This window comes from Lynx canadensis, chromosome E1 (genome assembly GCF_007474595.2).
Source record: "Lynx canadensis isolate LIC74 chromosome E1, mLynCan4.pri.v2, whole genome shotgun sequence".
Taxonomy (NCBI): Eukaryota; Metazoa; Chordata; class Mammalia; order Carnivora; family Felidae; genus Lynx; species Lynx canadensis.
In genome coordinates, this window is record NC_044316.2 from 45,359,603 (window position 1) to 45,379,042 (window position 19,440).

General features: G+C 43.3%; 1 protein-coding gene across 2 annotated transcripts in view; it reads left to right on the top strand.

Annotated features, from left to right (window-relative positions):
• Window positions 1-944: 944 nt before the first annotated feature.
• The window catches only part of MAP3K3 (mitogen-activated protein kinase kinase kinase 3), a 61,953-nt gene continuing 43,457 nt past the window's right edge, over window positions 945-19,440 (top strand). For both annotated transcript variants that reach the window (XM_030295862.1, XM_030295863.1), the window contains exons 1-2: window positions 945-1,031; window positions 10,309-10,430. In XM_030295862.1, the coding sequence (XP_030151722.1) occupies window positions 1,028-1,031; window positions 10,309-10,430 (126 nt within the window). In that variant the 5' untranslated portion in view covers window positions 945-1,027. The remainder of the gene's footprint in view (window positions 1,032-10,308; window positions 10,431-19,440) is intronic.

The following is a 19,440-nucleotide window of genomic DNA, read 5'->3' on the forward strand; positions in this document are numbered from 1 at the left end:
AAAGGTGGCCACACGCCGGGAAGCGCTCAGAGCCAGAACTCTCCCCGCTTATTACGCGCCCGGTGTGGGCACTGGGAGGGGCAGGACGCTGGTCTCAGGGCCCGCCTGGACTGCCGAGAGCTGAGAGGGCGGGAGGCCGGGGGCCTCTCCAGCCGTTTTCCCAAACTCCAGCCCCAAAGTAGCCGGAGGGGAACACCGCCAGCCCGCGCGCCAGCCGAGCCTTCAGTGACTGACGGGAGGTGGGAATGTGGGCGGAGCCTCACGCGCGAGCTGTGATTGGAGCAACAAACACCTCCCGGGGCGAGAGGGAGGCTGAGACGGCAAGGATGCGCAGAGGCGGGTGCTCAGAGCCCTCTACGTGATTGGCTAGAAGAGAGGGAACCGGGTGCTGTTTCGATGATTGGCAGGCGGTAGACAGCCTTCGGAAACGGCCTTGGCTTCGCCCATTGGCATACTGAGAGAGTGGGCGGGATTGGTTCATGGTGTGGTGCTGATGATTAGCTGGCGGCTGAGAGTTAGGGTGTTGGGGAGAGAGTGGGGTTGGGGGGCTACTGGGGCAGCGACTTCTTCCCTCTTATTGGCTAGCGAAGTGAGCGGGGGTGGTACGAAGGTCCAGCGACTGCCTGGGATTGGCGGGCGCTGCAGTGAGTGACAGACAAGGGGGCGAGCTGCGCGACCAGCGGTTTGTTTTTCGGAGCGTTCCTGAGGTGGAGAACGGTGGCCGGACGGAGCGACTGCGGGACTGAGAGACGGGCGGGCGGGCGGGCCAAGCGGCGCCGCCGAGGCCGGGCTGGGCCGAGCCGAGGAGCGCCGGGGATGTAGCGGGCCACCCTGCCCATGCCACAGCGCCCGGCCGCGGGCGGAGCCGGAGCCGGAGCCTGGGGAGGCGGCGGGGGCCCCGAGCGCAGCCCGCGCCCCCCGCGCGGAGCCAGGCCCGCTGCCGTCCCCGCCGCCCGGGCCCCCGGCATGCAGCTCCGGCTGCGGAGGTGACACTCGGGTCCGAGCCGCCGCCGCCGCCATCGCCACCATGGGTGAGTGTCGCCACCGCCCCGGCCTCTGCCCGCGCTGCTTCGCGTCGCCCCGCCCCGGGCTGAGGGGAGGAGGACCCTGGGCCGCCGCCTGACAGGCATGGACAGCCCGCCCGGCCCGGGCTGCGGACCGCCGGCGTCCGCCCGCCCCGCTCGCGGCTCGGCGGCCCGGGCGGGGGTTCGGTTTTTCTTGGCCCGCCGGGGCGGTCCGGGCCGGCGGAGCCCACTGGGCAGCCTCCTTCCGGGCCGCGCGGCAGGCGCATCCCGAGGAGGAGGCGGTGGAATCGAGGGCCCGTGCTCAGCGGGGCAGCCCGCTCCGGCCCGAGCGAGCCGGACCGCGAGCCCGAGGGCGGGGGAGCGGGAGCTCAGTGTGGGGCCCGGGCTGCAGGCTGGTGCAGGCCCAGCTGCTGTTGTGTCTTTTCCTTGATTTGCTTTTTTTTCCTGCCTGTGTCATTTCCTTCCCTTTGCTCACACAGGCCGGCCAGCGAGAGTTCCCGGGGCTTGCTCTCCAGCCCTGTGCGCGCCCCAGCTCAGGGGGGAGGGCGTGCGGGGAGATAGGCTGGGAGGTGATTTTAAAACGACAATCTCTGTTATCAGCAGCGCGGTTGAGAAATGCGAGACGCACGCGGATTGCCGGAGGTTAGGAATTGGTCGGGGACTGCCAGTTAGTCCTACTTTTTGAAAAATACGGCTGCAGTGTTTTACATTTATTATGTTTAGTTAGCGGCATCCCTGAAATTATGTAACTTTTTAAAGGAGCATTCGCTATGTAAAAGAATCTGTTCAGTCTTTTTTTTTTTTTTTTTATCAATACTTGCGATTTCTTTTGTGAAGATGTAATCTAAGAATCGCTTTTAATGTCTTCCACACGCGGCATTTGACATTTTCATGTCCTTTTTGGTAATTTAGCAAATGATTATTGGACTAGGTTATGAAGCAAGTAACATTTTAGATGCTCTTTGCTGCTTTTGTTGGATCAGTTACTGTGATACTGTTGTCCACAATCACAAGTTTTGCAAAGTGTTTGGTATTGTCCTAAAAAATCAAGGAGTAAATTTCAGTGAAAGGATCCTTTGCAAAGGCATTCATTGCATCTGTGAAGTGCCCACGTGAAGAGGGAATGTTAATATTTGCTTTGCCTTATAGCAAGGTCAGGTCATTTTTGTAGAAGGTTAAGTGTATGCTGTGTCACATTGGGCAGATATTGTTTTGCTGCCCGTCTCTACACTATGGCTTTGAATGAATTGCCTTGTTCTGTTCCATGCTGCCCGTGTACAGAAATGGATGGGTTTGGTTTGTTCATTTGCTGGGTTTACTGCTTCCTTCCCATGCTTTGCTTCGAAAGTGCTTGCTCTTCTGGGGTAAGTCTCCTGTGACAGCAGAAAAGGAACCCAGTAAGGCCTGTGATTTAAATCTAGAATTCAACAAATACTTATCAGACATTTATTACTATAAATGGGGCACATAATTCTTCTTGTCCTCCCCTTCAACATTTATCTTGTGTTTTGGAATTTGATGATCGAACTCAATCCTTGAATTGGCTTGTGATAGTCTTTCCTCTTTGTCTTGTGAGGGCAGTCTTAAGTCCCAAAAGGGAGTGTGTATTACTTGAGGGTGGGCTGACTCCCATTCCCCACTTTCTGGACTGCTAAATCAGTAAGAGTGCACAGATGTGTTGATTACATTTTAGTATCTAACATGAAAATAGATGTCACCCTGTTTTCACATTTCAAGACGTTTAAAAAATATACTTTAAGTGTATGAGTATATAGAGGGACAGTGATGGGGAGGAAAGGAACTGTATAGGTAGGGGCCAGAACCCCAGAGAAAAAAAAGGGCCCTATCATTTGTCTGCATGTCAGTTTTACGTAAAGAAACTGAGGCATTGAGAGGGGAAGTAACTTGCATGGTGGCTGCAGTATATTAGGCAAGTTGGTTTAAGAACCACTGCCTACCTTTCTTCAGCAGTTTCCTCTCATACTATTCTCTGTTTTTTGTGGATGACCTTGATATGCAATTAGAGCTAGTACTGAATCTTCCAGAACCTACCTAGAACTTTAATTTACTTTATATAAGGTTCAGCAAGGATATGTGTACATGCACGCGCGCACACACACACTCACAGAGTCTGTTTCTTAAATACTGGTTTCCACTTTGGTGATGTATGTGATGAAAATTCAAATTCCCAGGTTAGTTTCCTTTAGTTGCTGTAGTTCTAAATAAATTGCGATCAACAAGAGGTTGATAAGAGAGACGTACAGAATTATTAGTATATTCATTATACTTGTTAAACTTCAGCCCAGTGAGGAAAGGATCAAAACTAATTTGACTACCTGCCCTGTAGGTTCTTTGGTTAACAGTCATGTTTCCCTGAGCTGTTCAAAGCCCCACACTCAAGCTTGTTTGGCAACTTGGGTTGGTAATAAAAACAGGTTAAATTTTATATTGGCTGTTAGCCTCAGTAAATTTCTAGTGGGAACTACACTTATCCCTGTAAATAATAGGAAATATGGAAATAATTCACCTTTTTAAATTTTTTTTTTGGCTTTGATACTATGGCTATTAAAAAAATTCAGATTAACTGGTCATTTTTGTTGGTCACGCTAGAATTCTCTCCCAGTTTTATTTATTATTTATTTTTTTAAAGTTTACTGTATTTATTTATTTATTTTGAGAGAGAGAGAGAGCAAGAGCAGGGGAGGGGCAGAGAGAGAGAGAATCCCAGGCAGGCTCTGCACTGTCAGCACAGAGCCCAATGTAGGGCTCAAACTCAGAAACTGTGAGATCATGACCTGAGCCGAAATCAAGAGTTGGACACTTAGCGAACTGAGCCACCCAGGTGCCCCTATCCCAGTTTTAGTAATTATGTGGCAAATGCTGTTAGTAACACTTGAGACTAATTCACGGGTGTTTATTTGGACTTTTTATATGTGCATTCTGAAACTTAGTGGGAAGTGTTTTTGAAAAACATGTAACAATTTGGAAATGTTACAGGAAACTATAGTAAACTGAGTACAGGATTAAGGATGGTGTGGTTCTGGTTTGATAGCTTGGTTAGAAGTCAGAATCATTGTGATTTACAGACACCTTGCATCTCTAAAGTTCCAACAACCTTCCGAGGCTCCTTCCAAGGCTAACTGGGAGCTCCCAGTTAGACCAGTCTCTATATAGACTCTGGTCAACAACTGTTTTGATTGAAATTTGGGTCACAATTTAATGAGTCAAGCTGGCCATGTGTTGACTAGGTTTCTGATATTTTTTAAATGACAGTTGGACTTTAAAACTGAATTTTAGGCATTTATAAAAAGTAAATATCTATCCAACTGAGTGTTACTTAGGGGAATACACAAAAGATAAGAAACCGTTTTCTTGGTCCTGTCTATGTAAGCTATTCCTTTATTCTTTGCCCATTTGAATGTCTCTTATGTGTCAGGTGCAGTATTAGGCCCTGTATCTGCATTTATCCTGTCCTTAAGAAGTTACAGTTAGGTAAGGTGAACCAGAAACATGTAAACAAATAAGTGCAAGGAGTTGTTGTAGGTACTTTGTCAAAACTGTGTAAAGATGCATAGGAAGGAGACATCAATTCTGTAGTTTTGGGATAAACATACATAATCCTATAGTCTCCAGACCTTTGGGTTAATTTCATTAAACATTAAAATAAAATATAGTTGTGATATGTTGATTCTTATGAGGAAGCAATGGCTTACTTTGTAATATGTATTTTTAAATTTTGGATCATCAGTTACTTTAAAAAAAAATTTTGTTTTTTAAAGTGGGCTCCGTGTCCAGTGTGGAGCCCAACACAGGGCTTGAACTCACGACCCTGAGATCAAAACCTGAGCTGAAATCGAGAGTTGGACAAAACCAATTGAGCCACCCATGTGCCCCCCCCCCATTAGTTATTTTTGAAGGGCTGTTATGGGATATCCCAGAAACAGAAAAATAAACACCAGGATTTGACTTTGAGATCTAGCAAAGGTTCAACCATATCCATGAAGGAAAAAAGTTTCTTATGAATTGAGGCTCAGACCTTTTTGCTTATACTTCTATAAAATGATGTTTGCCCAGGTATTGACAGGGTGGAGGCAGTGGGAGTGTGAGAAATGTCACGAAGAGTAAGATAGTAAAATCTGACATAAAGACATTCTGAAGACAGCATCTCCTGGGTGAGCAGTATACACAGATGATCTGGGAGAACTGGGTAAAGAGTTGGCCACATGAAGAAATAACATTGTTAGTTAAGTGAACACAACAATTAAAACCTTACTGTAGGGATTTGTATGTATGGAAAGGGGTGTCTGACATAGTAAACAGATGTTACACAGGACAACAATGTTTACTGAAGGACATGGTGCTACTGGAAACTTTTCTGGGGTTTTAGCCAAGGGGATTCATAAACAGGAGTGTCTTAAGACCCTGCTTTTATTTTATTTACTTAAATGTTTATGTATTTATTTTGAATGAGAGAATCCCAAGCAATCTCTGCACTGTCAGCGCAGAGCCCGATGCGGAGCTTCATCCCATGAACTGTGGGATCATGACCTGAACCGAAATCAAGAGTCAGATGCTCAACTAACTGAGCCACCCAGGTGCCCAAGACCCTGCTTCTATTTATTTATTTTATGTTTTATTTTAAAATAATGTTTGTTTATTTATTTTGAGATGAGAGAGCGTGCAAGCAGGGGACTGGCGGGGGGTGGAGGGAGAGAATGAGAGAGAGAGAGAGAGAGAGAGAGAGAGAGAGAGAGAGAGAACCCCAAACAGACTTTACACTGTTAGCACAGAGCCCAATGGGCTCAAACTCACAAACTGTGACATCATGACCTGAGTCGAAATCAAAAGTCGGATGCTTAACCGACTGAGCCACCCAGACGCCCCAAGACCCTGCTTTTAGAAAGAAGTAATAGTTCATTCTGGAAGATTGACTTCCTGCTGGAGCTAAGGAAGGAGGAATATGCTGCCTGGCAGCCCCCATACCATAGGTCGGGGTATCCAGAGAAGAAGTACATGCTGCTGGATAATTATGGATAGCCGTCCGCTTAAGACTGCTTCCACTGCTTAAGACTTCCACTTTTCAAGCCTGAACTCTAATCCTAGTTTCATAGATCCCTTCTTTTCTATTTTCTATGAATACTTGCCTCCCTAGTCATAACCTCTTAATCTCTAGAATTAACTTCTTCCTCTGTGCTTCTTCCTGGTAGCTTTCAAGTGTGTCAAACCACCTCCATCCTCAGGAAATCTTTTCAAGGTGATAGCACACTATTACCCCAGCCTCAAGTTGTTCATGTGTAAAGTTCACAAATGAATTGTTGATTTCCACTACTTCCAACTTCCTTTTAATCTCCAACTTCTTGATTCCCTTTAAAATTTTGTTTCTGCCTCTATCACTGTATTGGACCTGCCTGGTCTATGCCTGCTACTGTCTTTCTTTGGTCCTGACTTGCTGTGGTGTCACTCTTGTATTTTTCCAGACCTCTTAAAATCTTTGCCAGCATACCTTCTTCCTACTCTACTCAATAAGGATTAATATTCATTGAGCTTCAATCCCTGACCCAGTTTTCTTCCCCTCAGCCCCTCACTTGCTTTTAGGTCCTTTCTTAAGTTTATTTTTCTAATCTCTCCTACATAGCTGGAAAAGCTTGCTTTTCTGAAAGAATCCTTATTCTATTAATAGTTATGTAAAATCGTCTATAAAACCTCTTGCTAATCACACTGTAAAAAATTTTTTTACACGGATGTATTTATGTGCTCTAGTTTGTATATTGTCTAAATCAATTGCTTTACTTGTATAACCTTGTATTTTGGTGTCATTCATCCATTTACTCCTAGAGTTTGAACAGCTTGAAGTATCTTTCAAAACTATCTAATGTATAACACATATTAGTACTCAGTAAATGGTTATTGGTAATGACTAATAAAAATTCAGGAATAAAATTAAGCATTAGGATCGATTAAGTAGTGTCCAGTATTTTCCCACTGACCTTTCTCCATTGAAAATAATAGCCAACATTTTTTTAGCATTACTAAGTGTTAGGTACCACGAGGGAATAATTTGTAAGTTCGTTTTTCTTTTAACTCTCACAGCAGCTCTGTGATATGATATATTTATTTATCTCCATTTTATAGATGAAGAAATTGAGGTTTAGGGAGAATAGTGATTTGTTCAAAGCCTCCTTAAATCCAGGTCTTTCTGACTACGTACAAATGACTGCTGAACGCTAAGAAAGCTGCTATTTGTTTTTAAAATTTTTGTTTGATTGTTTTTATTTTTAATAAATACCATACTGGAGGGTTAATAATTAAGTTAAAATCTCAATCCAGGAAGAAATGCCTAAAAGAGCCACTTGATTTACTTCCTGTCTTTATCCACGTCCTCAGTTTGAAGTATCAGTTTAAGAACCTGTCTACCTCTAGCAATGTTTTCGACTTTGACACAAAATCAGAATTCTATTACCCTGTGTCATTTGTGTCAGTTATCCCGGGTTTCAGGAGATAGTGCCAAACCATTCCTCAAATGTGTTCTCAGTGCTGGAACTACCAAACAAGTTTATCCATGAAGTAATGCCAGGAACTGGTTAGCTTCCTGGAAACAGAATTTGTCAACCTGATAAACCAGCTCTTATAATAGCATCATCTTACACAGAATTAGAAACGCTTTCTGTAGTCCTGCTTGTCGTGGATTTGACTTAAAAAGCATGCGTCTCTGTGTGTACTCACATCCATCTCAGTTCAGTATCTGAGTTTAGACAACAACAGAAATTACCGGTTCTCAGAGTGGTTATCTTGATAATGAAAACTCCATGTATTCTGCTGTTAGGAATATCACTCACTGGATGTGCCTCAGAAAACACATACCTAGTCATGATCCGCCTTATAGTGATCCCAATTTACTGTTACAGTTGGTCCAAACATCGTATACACATATTAAATATACATAATATATAAGCTTATGTATATTGTATATATAAGCCAATCTTCCTAGCTTAGATGTTATGCTCTAATTTTTAAACTTTTGTTGGGAAGTTAAAAAAACAAAATATGTAAGTCTCTTTCTTTAAGGAGCCTATAGGAAAATCACTAGGAAATATAAAATAATTGATGGGATGTATGTGTTTTAATTTTGACAAATGTCTTTTCGTAGGTACCCACTTTCTTTTTACTCATTATCCCATTTATTTATCCTTTTGGTTCTACATCACCTCTCAAACATACTTTGGTATATATTTTGAAATGGAATTAGATAGGAAGCTACTCTACTCATGTTTTTCCTGCACATTTTTAAGTCTAATTTTACTTTTATGAGCAGTCAGAAACCTCTACAATGGGCACCTTTCTCCTTCCTTTCCTGCACCTTCTCAGAGGGCATGTAGGGTACTTGAGCAGATTTGATCTAGAAAGAAGAGAGGCAAATAGCACAGATTTACTTCTTATACTTCAGGCTGTTCTTTCCTTTCCACAAGGTATTAGAATATTTCCAAGGCATGATGATGAAAGACAAAAGATAGGTGCTCTATGGGTGGAGTCTTTTGTACTTGCTTCTTTTAAGCTGTGCTTCTGGTCCTCAAGTGACTTAGTCGTCACCAAAACAAGTGTAACAACTCATCTGTCATGTTCCTTTCCAGATCAACAGATTTATTTTCAACTCCCAAATGCTATTTGAGTAGACAAGGATGTCTTGAAAGACCTGGGAGAATTTTGCAAAACATGGAATTGGGCTGGTTTGAGTTCTGGGTTTTGGCCACTTGTCTTCAATGCATGAGAATTCCAGTACTCTGCTATTTCAAGAAAAGGGGATTAAAAGTAATGCCAGTAAGGCAGAGACAATGCATTGCTTGGCCAGTTAGGGAAGAAAAACAATAGAACTGCCTTTTCACTTCCCTGTGGGAAGCAGAAGGCCTATAAACTTGTAAAGAGTTGGGAGGGGGGCTGCTCAAAGGCTAGGCATGTAAAACAACTTCTGTTCAAAGCAGCTACCTTGAGGTCCTTGTTTGGTACCTTTTAAAATGTGCTTTTCGGGGCGCCTGGGTGGCGCAGTCGGTTGAGCGTCCGACTTCAGCCAGGTCACGATCTCGCGGTCCGTGAGTTCGAGCCCCGCGTCGGGCTCTGGGCTGATGGCTCGGAGCCTGGAGCCTGTTTCCGATTCTGTGTCTCCCTCTCTCTCTGCCCCTCCCCCGTTCATGCTCTGTCTCTCTCTGTCCCAAAAATAAATAAACGTTGAAAATAAAGTAAAATAAAATAAAATGTGCTTTTCTAGGGGCACCTGGGTGGCTCAGTAGGTTAAGCATCTGAGACTTCAGCTCAGGTTTTGATCTCATGGTTTGTGAGTTTAAGCGCCACATCAGGCTCTGTGCTGACAGCTCAGAGCCTGGAGCCTGCTTTGGATTCTGTGTCTCCTCTTTCTGCCCTCCCCTGCTTGCTCATGCACCCCCCCCCCCCCCCCCCCCCCCGCAAAATAAATAAATCTTAAAATAATAATAAATACATAAATACATACATACATACATACATAAAGTGTGTTATTCTAGGGGCAACTGGGTGCCTCAGTCAGACTCTTAGTTTCAGCTCAGGTCAAGATCTCACAGTTCATGAGTTTGAGCCCCACATCTGGCTCTGTGCAAACAGTGCAGAGCCTATTTAGGATTCTCTCTCCCCCCTCTCCCCTCCCCTGCTCGCTCGCTCGCTCTCTCTCTCTCTCTCTCTCTCTCTCAAAATAAATAAACTTAAAAAAAATTTTTTTTAATGTGCTTTTCTACCTGGGATGCTTTAAGAATAAGTCTGCGTGTGACTCTGTCCCATAATCAGCTCTCCATGAATTCATCTTTTCACTCAGTACCCTACTACACTGTGCTGGTTGTTGTTCACTCCAACTTTTCATTTGTTTTTCCTGATTGAGTTTCTCTGGCACTGGAAGAATTGCCCTGTCTGAGCAACTCCCTTGCCGCCAGTGAATTGGTAAATATTGCTGCCAGAAATCTGATTGGAGATATGTTAAGAATCCATTAAAATTCAAATTGCCAGAGTCTGACCTCAGTTATCTACTTTTCAGAGACATCAAATGCATGTGATTATAGTTATAGGATCTGTCGTTTTACCTGGGCAGAACTTACAATTTTTAGTACTAATTTGCTGGTCTGTATTTTATTTTTAAGTTTTTATTTAAATTCCAATTAGTTACCATACAGTGTAATACTACTTTCAGGTGTACAATTTGGTGATTCAGCACTTACCTGTGGTCCATTTTAAAGTATCTTAGCCCATGTGCTCTCTTTCATTGCAGACGAACAGGAGGCATTGAACTCAATCATGAAGGATCTGGTGGCCCTCCAGATGAGCCGACGTCACCGGGTGCCTGGATATGAGACCATGAAGAGCAAAGACACGGGTCACCCAAATAGGCAGGTGTGTGTGGCCATGGCAGACCCACCTACAGTTGCTGGGAAGGGGTTTGCAAATGGGCAATATTTAAGAAGCCAAGGATACTCTAATACCAGGTTAGAATGCTTTTGGCCCCTTTCTTTCAGAGTTTAGTAAATGGTGAGTGGTATATACCAGCCAGGTGTGGGTCCTGATCTGGATCCCCAAAGCCTTGTGCTTCTGACCTTGTGTATAGTGTTGTATCTGTGGAGAATAAGAATAATTCCTTCATGTATTATGGGGACAGTATTCATGTAACTCTTCCTTTACTGATTATTGGCAGATGTTTAATCCAGATTCATAATCTCTCAGGAGGATTTTTAGCTACCTTACAGTGTATACTCAGGAAAAATTAGTTAATTTTAGTTTTAGCATATGTAAAATATAATCAGGAAGGGAAATTTACTTAATAAGATGTCACATAATATATTCTAAAGGTAACAATGAGTGATTTTATTATTTTTGTTTACACTTGTTTCCCCTTATAGTAACTTAGGTAGTTGAGAGTGTCTACTCTACTGAGAGTTGTGTGCTTCTTTAGGAAAATAGTTACTATTTTTATTAACATTTAAACCTGTGCGCTGTTGAGAATCCTTTTCCCATCTCTAGTGTCATTTACAAACTCCCTGTTTCCTGGGTACTTTGGCCTTCAGAGAGGAGTGAATGATGGGGAGCTTTCCTCCCTAGTGGGTTATCTAGTGCTATATCATATGGCATATTTAGTGTATTTGGTGAAAATTTGTACATGCCATTCTCCTTTGTGGTTCACTTCCTTATCAGCTAACCTTCCTTCTCTTTCCTCATTTGTACCTCGTTTACCAATTCTTCAGAAGAATCCTTGGTTCCTAGAGAAAAAGTAAGGCCCTAGAACTTTTTCTGTCTAAGGTCTTGCTAGATACAGTCTCCCAGAGTATTTCCTGCCTTTAGGAAAACTGGGGACCCTGCATCCTTTTGTTTCATGATATAACAGAAGGATTAGCTTAGAAGGCTGGTTTGTTTTTATGGCTACCTTACAGAACTGGGGGAATAGGGCCCATTCTTTTACTATTTTCATACATTATTCTGTCTAATTGTGTGGGTTCTGCCTTGTGGTAACTCTTTGCTATTCAAAGCTGCTTTTGGAAGGAGCATTTTACCAGAAGTGAGTCCCCTCCCCCAGGCTTGAGCCTAATGACCTCACTTTCCTTCCTGTCTTCCTATGTGGAGTGTGCTGCTCCAGTCAGCTGATCTTTCTCCAAATGGGGCTGATAGTGTGGATATCAGTTAGGTGAAAAGGGGAAGCTTTCTTGAGTTGGAAGGCCCAAATGGACCAGGCCGGGAAAAGGAGGGTGGCATGGCCCCTGATCATTCCTTGAAGGGAGTTACCTTTTAGAGATCCTTCTTTTTCTTCTTCTTCTTCTTTTTTTTTTTATGTTTATTTATTTATTCTGGGGAGAGAGTGCATGAGTGCACACAAGCGGGGGAGGGGCAGAGAGAGAGAGGGGGAGACACAGAATCCAAAGTAGGCTCCAGGCTCTGAGCTGTCAGTGCAGAGCCTGTTTTTGGGCTCAAACCAGGAACCGTGAGATCATGACCTGAGCTGAAGTCAGACACTCAACTGACTAAGCCACCCAGGTGCCCCTAGAGATCCTCTGCTTAGAGCCTAAAAACTATTATAAGAAAAGTCCTGATCTTTACTGTGCCTGCTGCTGTGTTATTGGAATAAAGTTAGTGGTTAGGAAGGGAGAAGGCTGTGAAAAGGATTGACTGCTGGTTAAGAAGTAACCTTAACAAGAGGTAGTGGCTCTAAGGACCCACAATTTACTTGAATATCATCATACTTTTTCTGTTGCATGGAGGATACACATTATTAACCTCAGTTTTTTTGTTTTTAAAGAAAAAACACAGCAGCAGTAGGAGCTCAGCCCTTCTGAACAGCCCCACAGTAACAACAAGCTCATGTGCAGGGGCTGTAAGAAAAAGAAATTTTGGGGAAGGAACCACATTACTCATTAAAGCTAAAATGTGCTTTCAAATCTGATCCAAGTGCTGGAAGAGTGTGGAGTTCATTTCCCAGACAAGTCATTTTAGTGGATTTGTAGGGAGCACTGGTTACTTATAACCTGTATTCTGTGCTTTTAGCCACCAATTTGCAGAATACTATTATTCATAAGCAGTGTCTGTCAGTGCTGTCCAGTATACTTCGTGTGATGATAGAAGTGTTCTGTATCTGTGCTGTCCAATGTGATAGCCACTAGCCACACATAGCTATTGATCAACTGAGGAAGTCAATTTTAGGTTTTATTTAATTAAAAAAAATTTTTTTTAATGTTTATTTATTTTTGAGAGAGAAAGAGACAGAGCATGAACAGGGGAGGGGCAGAGAGAGAGGGAGACACAGAATCCAAAGCAGGCTCCAGGCTCTGAGCTGTCAGCACAGAGCCTGACATGGGGCTCGAACCCACGAACTGTGAGATCATGACCTGAGCCGAAGTCGGACGCTTAACCGACTTAGCCACCCAGGCACCCCAGATTTTATTTAATTTTAATTAATTTAAATTTAAATAGCCATATGTGGCTAGTGGCTACTGTCTTGGACAGCACAACTTTATATACTATAAGAGACTGTTGGTTTGCTGGGCAAGAAATTAAGTGCATGCTTGGAGTTGTTTAGCAATTCATTGGTGTACATTCATTCTTCCACACAGGTCATGTGTTTCTATACATTGTGATAAGCTCATTCATGAGAATCCTATCTAAGATTCTATTCCAGAGACATGGGGGCTGGGGGGTAGTGAAGCTGTGGAACTGACATGACTGTTTAGAAATGTAAGCTCAAAGTTGTATGCTAATATCAGACAGAAGGGCAATGAAAATGTCAAGATCATTTTTCCCCCTTAATAAAGTCAAGGTTGTAGAATGGCCTCTCCTGGGAATTGTAGCAGATGTTCAGCTTCTGACCAGGGGAGGTATTCTTCAGCAAAATCCAAAAGGAGAAAGGGGGAGAAAGTCTCAGTGAATATATTTCTAGGAAGGATGGGGTGAGATGAAAGTGGAGGAAACCTTTGGAGGGAGATGTGTTTATAGCTTAGTGTAATGAAAAGAACCTGGCCTAGGAGTCTGCCAGTGTTAATAATCTGTTAACGTAGGACTTTACAGACTGAATCCCTATTTGTTATTATTGTTGTTGTTTGCTTAGGCTTGGGATAGGATTAAACTGTATTCTCCATTACCAGTTCCTCTGCCAGAAAGTCCATACTTAGCAGAGAAGAATGAAAGATCAAAACCTAATTTAAATGGCTAAGAGATGCCAAATTGAGCTAGGAAATGTCAAATAGGGCTAAAGATTCAAATTGCAGAGTACCAGTTGAAAGTAACCAAGTGTTTGGTTAGAAAGGTTGCTTTTTCAGGCAGGGGATGGCGCTGACAGAGGCAAAGGGCACTTACTGCAGCATGAGAAGCGCAGTGCTGGCCACAGGGCAGCGCTAAGATTAGCAGAGCCTTACGGGGCTCAAGCTGGACACAGCAAAGGAAAGCCAGAGGAGCTATGGATTGACAATTGCTGCGGAGCTGAGGCCTGGAAGAATTGGAAAACCTAATTTAATATCTCTGCTTAGCAGGACTTCAGGCATCCTCTTGCCTAAGTGAGCAAGCTAGGTAACTAATTGAAAAAGAGAATGCGTTTGGCAACACCTAAGCGTTCTGAGCAGCTTTGTACGTACATGGGCAATGAGGTGCTCAACTATGAACTCTTTGCTAGGAGGTAGGATCTGGGTTCTCTGCATTCTTCCTTTTGTACGTTAGCTCCCTGGAAGCCTACAGCCTTGTTAGAGCTGGCCGGACAATCTTAGATGTGTGGCCCATCCCAGTGTGTGGTTGGGGCCTACGGACAGTTTTGCAGGTGGTGATGAGCAGCACCCCTTTAGCAGTCATCAGCTCACAGTGCTTTATCAATAGGTGCAATTTCTCTGTGAAGCTGACAGCTTAGTGTACTGAAAAGAGTACTGGCCTAGAAGTCTTGGAGTTGTTAATAATCCATTAACCTAGGATTTTACAGTTTACCGAGTGCTTTCAACAACAACATTTGATAGCACTAACAACTGTAAGCATGTGTATGATGCTTAAAAGTTTGCAGAGTGCTTACGCAAAGGTATTTGGTAGAGCCAGGAAGCAAACCCAGATCTTCTGACTCCTGGTCACAGTAATTTTACTGTATATAAGTCTAATCATCTTTCTAAACCTCAGTTTTTCCATCTGAAATAATACCCGTTGTGTCTACCTCTTAAAGTTGTTGTAAGGTCACAGGCAGAATGTAAAGCATTTTGTACATCGTAAAACAGATGTACAGATGTAAAGTGGTAGTGATTACATCACTCTGTTATGTTCTGGCACTGCAGGTATGAGTTCTAGTGAAAGCCTCTAATCAGAATTCTGCATACTGTCATGGAACTGAAAAGGTTAAGGTTTTCTACCTTTATTGGATTGTTATTCCTGTCTGTCAGATAGTTCTTTGCAAATTTCTGAAGCTAGCCTAATTTCTTAAAATCCCAGGGGAGGAAGAAATAGAATCCTTAATTCCCGTTTCTCTCAAGTCTTACCAATAACTGGTAAGTAGAGGCTTGAATAGCATCCAGGCTCTGGGTCTGACTTTGCAGGTGTTCACTAGTGGGTGCTTCAGAATGGAAGAGTTGCTTTCCTTATTTCAGGCACTAGCAGGACAGGACTCTTGGCTATCAGTTCTAAAGGAGGAAAATTCTGGGGGCTGTTCCTCCAGTATGGCCAGTGATTGAGCAGCCTGTCTTTTGCTTTTACTGTGACAGACCTGGCTCTTCAGGACTTCCATTCTCTTTCAGGGGTTGTTGATAAGATGTCTGGCTAGTTTGAAAATGAAACATAAAGCAATATATAAGCCTGATACTTTATTTTGTAAGAAGGCTGCTTTATTTATATTTTATACATATATATATATTTATATTTGTGCATGTGTGTGTGTGCGTGTGTGTGTAGCAGTGGTTTATTAGGCAGCAATAGCTAAGCAATATACCATTCAATCATTGATTCATTCAGATGCTCACTGAGCTGCTCCTGCATGCCAGACACAGTGCAAGGACTGGGCATATAGAAAGAACTAGGGCAGAGAAGGTTGCTTTACAGTCATCTCTTCCGTTGCCCTTAGGACTTTCCAGACCCACACAAAATTATTTTTGTTGTCCTTTTTTTTTCTTTTCATTTTTTATCTTTGGTAAAATAAGACTCTAGTGCCAAAAATATGGGAGCCATTAAAGATACATAGCAAATACAGGGAAAAGGAGAGCTACAGAATCAGAGTGCACTCTGAACAATGGCTAGCTGAAACCTTTGTCAAGTCCAGTTAGTTCACAAACATTTGTTTAATAAACCCAGATTTGTACAGGGATTCCTGGGAGCTTTCTTGGGTTGCATGTTCAGTTGTTGAGTTTAGACTTTGAGAAGGTTATTTCTACTTCAGTTTGGCATCATTGTTGATTACTCCTATTGTCCCTGCTGAGTTCCCAAATCTGTAGTTCAGCCAGGAGGCCTACACTATCTTCCTGAGATTGGCTGTGGTGGGCAGGCGACTTGAACTTGCCTAGACCTGAATTTTTATACTGGAACTTCTTTTCTTAGCAGGGATGGCACCTCTCCCTTCAGTTCAACATGTGCCTGTAGTCAAGCCTCTTAGATATACAAAGAAATGTGTTATGTTCCCTGTACCCTGGGAGCCATACAGTCTTATTGGGAAATGAAAACTACATTAAAAAAAAGAAACTGAGGTAGGATGCAACTATGCCTAAATATATGATACAGATAGTGAGTGCCACGAAAGTGTAAGGTGAGCTTGAGCCGAAGGAGTTACAGAGTCATTTCTGGAGGGGGTAGCACTTAACTAGGCTGTGAAGGAATGTGTGAATGTTTAGCTAGGTGGACAGGAGGAAGGGTGGCACTCCAAGTCAGGCAACTGAAAGGCTAAAGGCTTAGGGCAAAGTACGAACCTGGCTTATTTCAGGAAATAGAGTGGGCATTGTTTGGGCCGGAGAGAGCAGTCCTGCTGAGGACAGCGTGAGATGGCTAGGTAAAGTGAGTGAGCTTAAATTCCAGAGGACTTTGAATGACAGCTGAGGATTTAGACTTTATTGTATAGATCAGGGGTGTCACTGATTACTTTTTGAACAAGGAAGGGACATGGTGAAAGTGGTGGTTAAGATGACTGAAACCGTAGAGGAATGTAGACTGTGTTGGCGGAGGGAGCTCAGAAGTGCAGAGGCCGCTTTAGGAATCCAGGAGTAAGGGGAAAGGGTCTCAGTGAGAGTGATGACAGAGAGAATGGGAAGTGGGGTTCTGTCCCAGAGGCCTTTGAAGGGAGAATTGGAGGGGAGAGGAAGGAAAGAATCAAGTGGAACTCAGAGGTTTGTCTTCAGCCAAGAGAGCAGTGGTACCAATGTTAGAAATGGCATTGATGAGAAAGGAGACTAGTTTAGGAGGATGGTTGGTGCAAACATACATGTAGTGAGGTTGAGTTTGAGATCATAGTAAAAAAAAAAAAAATTCAGATTGTATGCATGTGTGTATGTGTGTTTTTGCAGGTCCACAATCCTTTATCTGCATTTCTGAAATCCAAAGGGTACTGGAAACTGAAAGACTTTTTTTTTTTTTTTTTTTTGGTAAATTTGTGGCAGACTCATTTGGCAGCAAAATCTGGTTTGAGTGGACATAGGGCTGTTTATAGTCTTTCTTTATTCCACTTATTGTGAGTATTCACACTTTTCACTACAAAAACTAGCTTGTACTGTGTTAACAGAAAAACCCTAAGTCTTAGGTGACTTAACACAATATGCCCAGTGTGGGTAAGGGAAGGACAGTGTTCCCCACAGTCAGAACCCTGATCGAGGGTGGCCCCACTGACCTGGAACATGTGGCCACCAAAGAAGAGAGTGTAGAACTCAGTTATGTTCCCAGCTCTTGGTCAGAACTAGTGATAAAGTCCCAAACTAACTTCAAGAGAGGCTAAGCAGGACAGAGGTGCGTGGGGGAATACCTGTTCATGTTCTGCCTGTGCCGTGGAAGCGCTGCCCCAGAGACCCTCCCTGGGGGGAGGCGTCACATAATATATATGACAGGTACCATACTTCCTCTCTAAGCTAAAAAACGCATTCTGAAACCCTTTTCACCCCAAGAATTTTGGCTAAAGGCTAATGGGACCTGTGTTTTCATTTATTGAGCACTTACTATGTGCCAGGTACCATTCTCATGTCTTTACCTAATTATTTCATTTAATTCTTCTGATAACTCCATGAGATAAATATCATTACTATTCGCACTTGACAGATGAGGAAACTGAGTTACAGATAGGTTAGTCAAATTCAAGGTCATAGAGCTAGGAGGTTGTAGAGCCAGGGTTTGAAGCCAGATGGTTTGACTCTGCTGTCACATTTTTAAGAACAACATATCTGCCTCAAATACATGGCAGACAGAGGAAGTTTTGCTTGAGAGATTGGGGCTGGTCATAGAGATTTGGAAATTTTCTATTTACAAGTTGCCTATTTTTTTATTATTAAAAATTTTTAAGTTTATTTATTTATTTTGAGAGAGGGTGGGGGAGGGAGGGAGCATGTGTGTGCCAGCATGAGCAGGAGAGGGGCAGAGAGACAGGAGACAGAATCCCAAGCAGGCTCCACGTTGTTGGCACAGAGCTTGAAGCAGGGCTTGATCTCAACAAATCATGAGATCATGACCTGAGCCTCGCAAGATCAAGAGTTGGACACTTAACCGACTGAGCCACCCAGGTGCCCCTCAAGTTGCCCATTTTTTATTCTTACTGAAGAGAGGATGTGAGGAAAGCAGGAGAAATCCAGAGGCCAAAAGTCCAAACATCAACATGTGGGGGGAGGGGTGGGAGAAGGCATGAGGAAGAGGAACCAGCAAAGAAGCAGAAGTGGTTAGAGTGGTGGCAGGTTCCCTGGGCTGGGATAGAGTCACAGAAAGCAGGGGAGGAGAGAACCTCATGAAAGAGAACTTGGCCACCAGTGTGAAATGTCTCAGAGAAGCAAGGAGAATGGTTGGCAGGAGGAATTGAGTATATTTATCTTTATCTGAACTTTTCTTATCCATGGCTTATTCTGGTCAGCCTGACAGGGGGAACTTGGATTTAGGAACTTGGCAGATGTGGGCACACCATGTGGTACATGCCAGCATCCTGCCCTAGAAAGGCTGTCACCACATCAAAGAAGGGATTCAGAGCCCTAAGCATCTTTGTTTACACTGCTTACTAATCACAGGCTTGGTTGGTCTTGAGTAGGAGTGATTTGTGGTTTAAGGCAAAAGTTTAAATTCCCTTTCTAACTGAATTCACACGGAATAGTGCTTGGATTATGGTCGTCATTAAATAAATTCATTCCTTCAGTCCCACAAAGGGACAGAGGGGATTCCTTTGTAAGTACATCGAAGTATAATGTCCCAGTTTATGAGTAAGAGCTATTGCTCTATGTTTTTTATTGCTATAAAAAATGAGATGAAAAGCAACAAAAGAATACAATTTTATTTTAAATCAACAGAGAGAAATAAATCCTAAGGGGCTTTAGTTAATACATCAATATTGGTTAATTAATTGTAATAAAAACAAATGTACTATAGTAATGTATGATGTTAATAATAAATGAAACTGTTTGGTGGGAGGAAAGGTATGTGGGATCTGTTTGCTCAATTTTTCTGAAACTCTAAAGCTGTTCTAGAAACAGAATCTGTTAATAGAAAATACTAACAGTGCAAGCTACACCACGGTGTGCTGGACTGTGAGCAGCAGCAGGTGAAAGGCTCTGGTAGCCCCCCTGCGGGGGAAGACAGGTTTTCAGACTTCGGTGAGCACTCGGGTACTCCCGAGCCAGCTGTGGGACCAGAGAGTGTAGGCAGCTGGAGGTGGCACGTCCGTGTGCAGCGGCATGTCGGGGCACTGTGCTGTGGAGGGCCCTTGCCATGCTAACTGCTCAGCATTCCAGGGAAG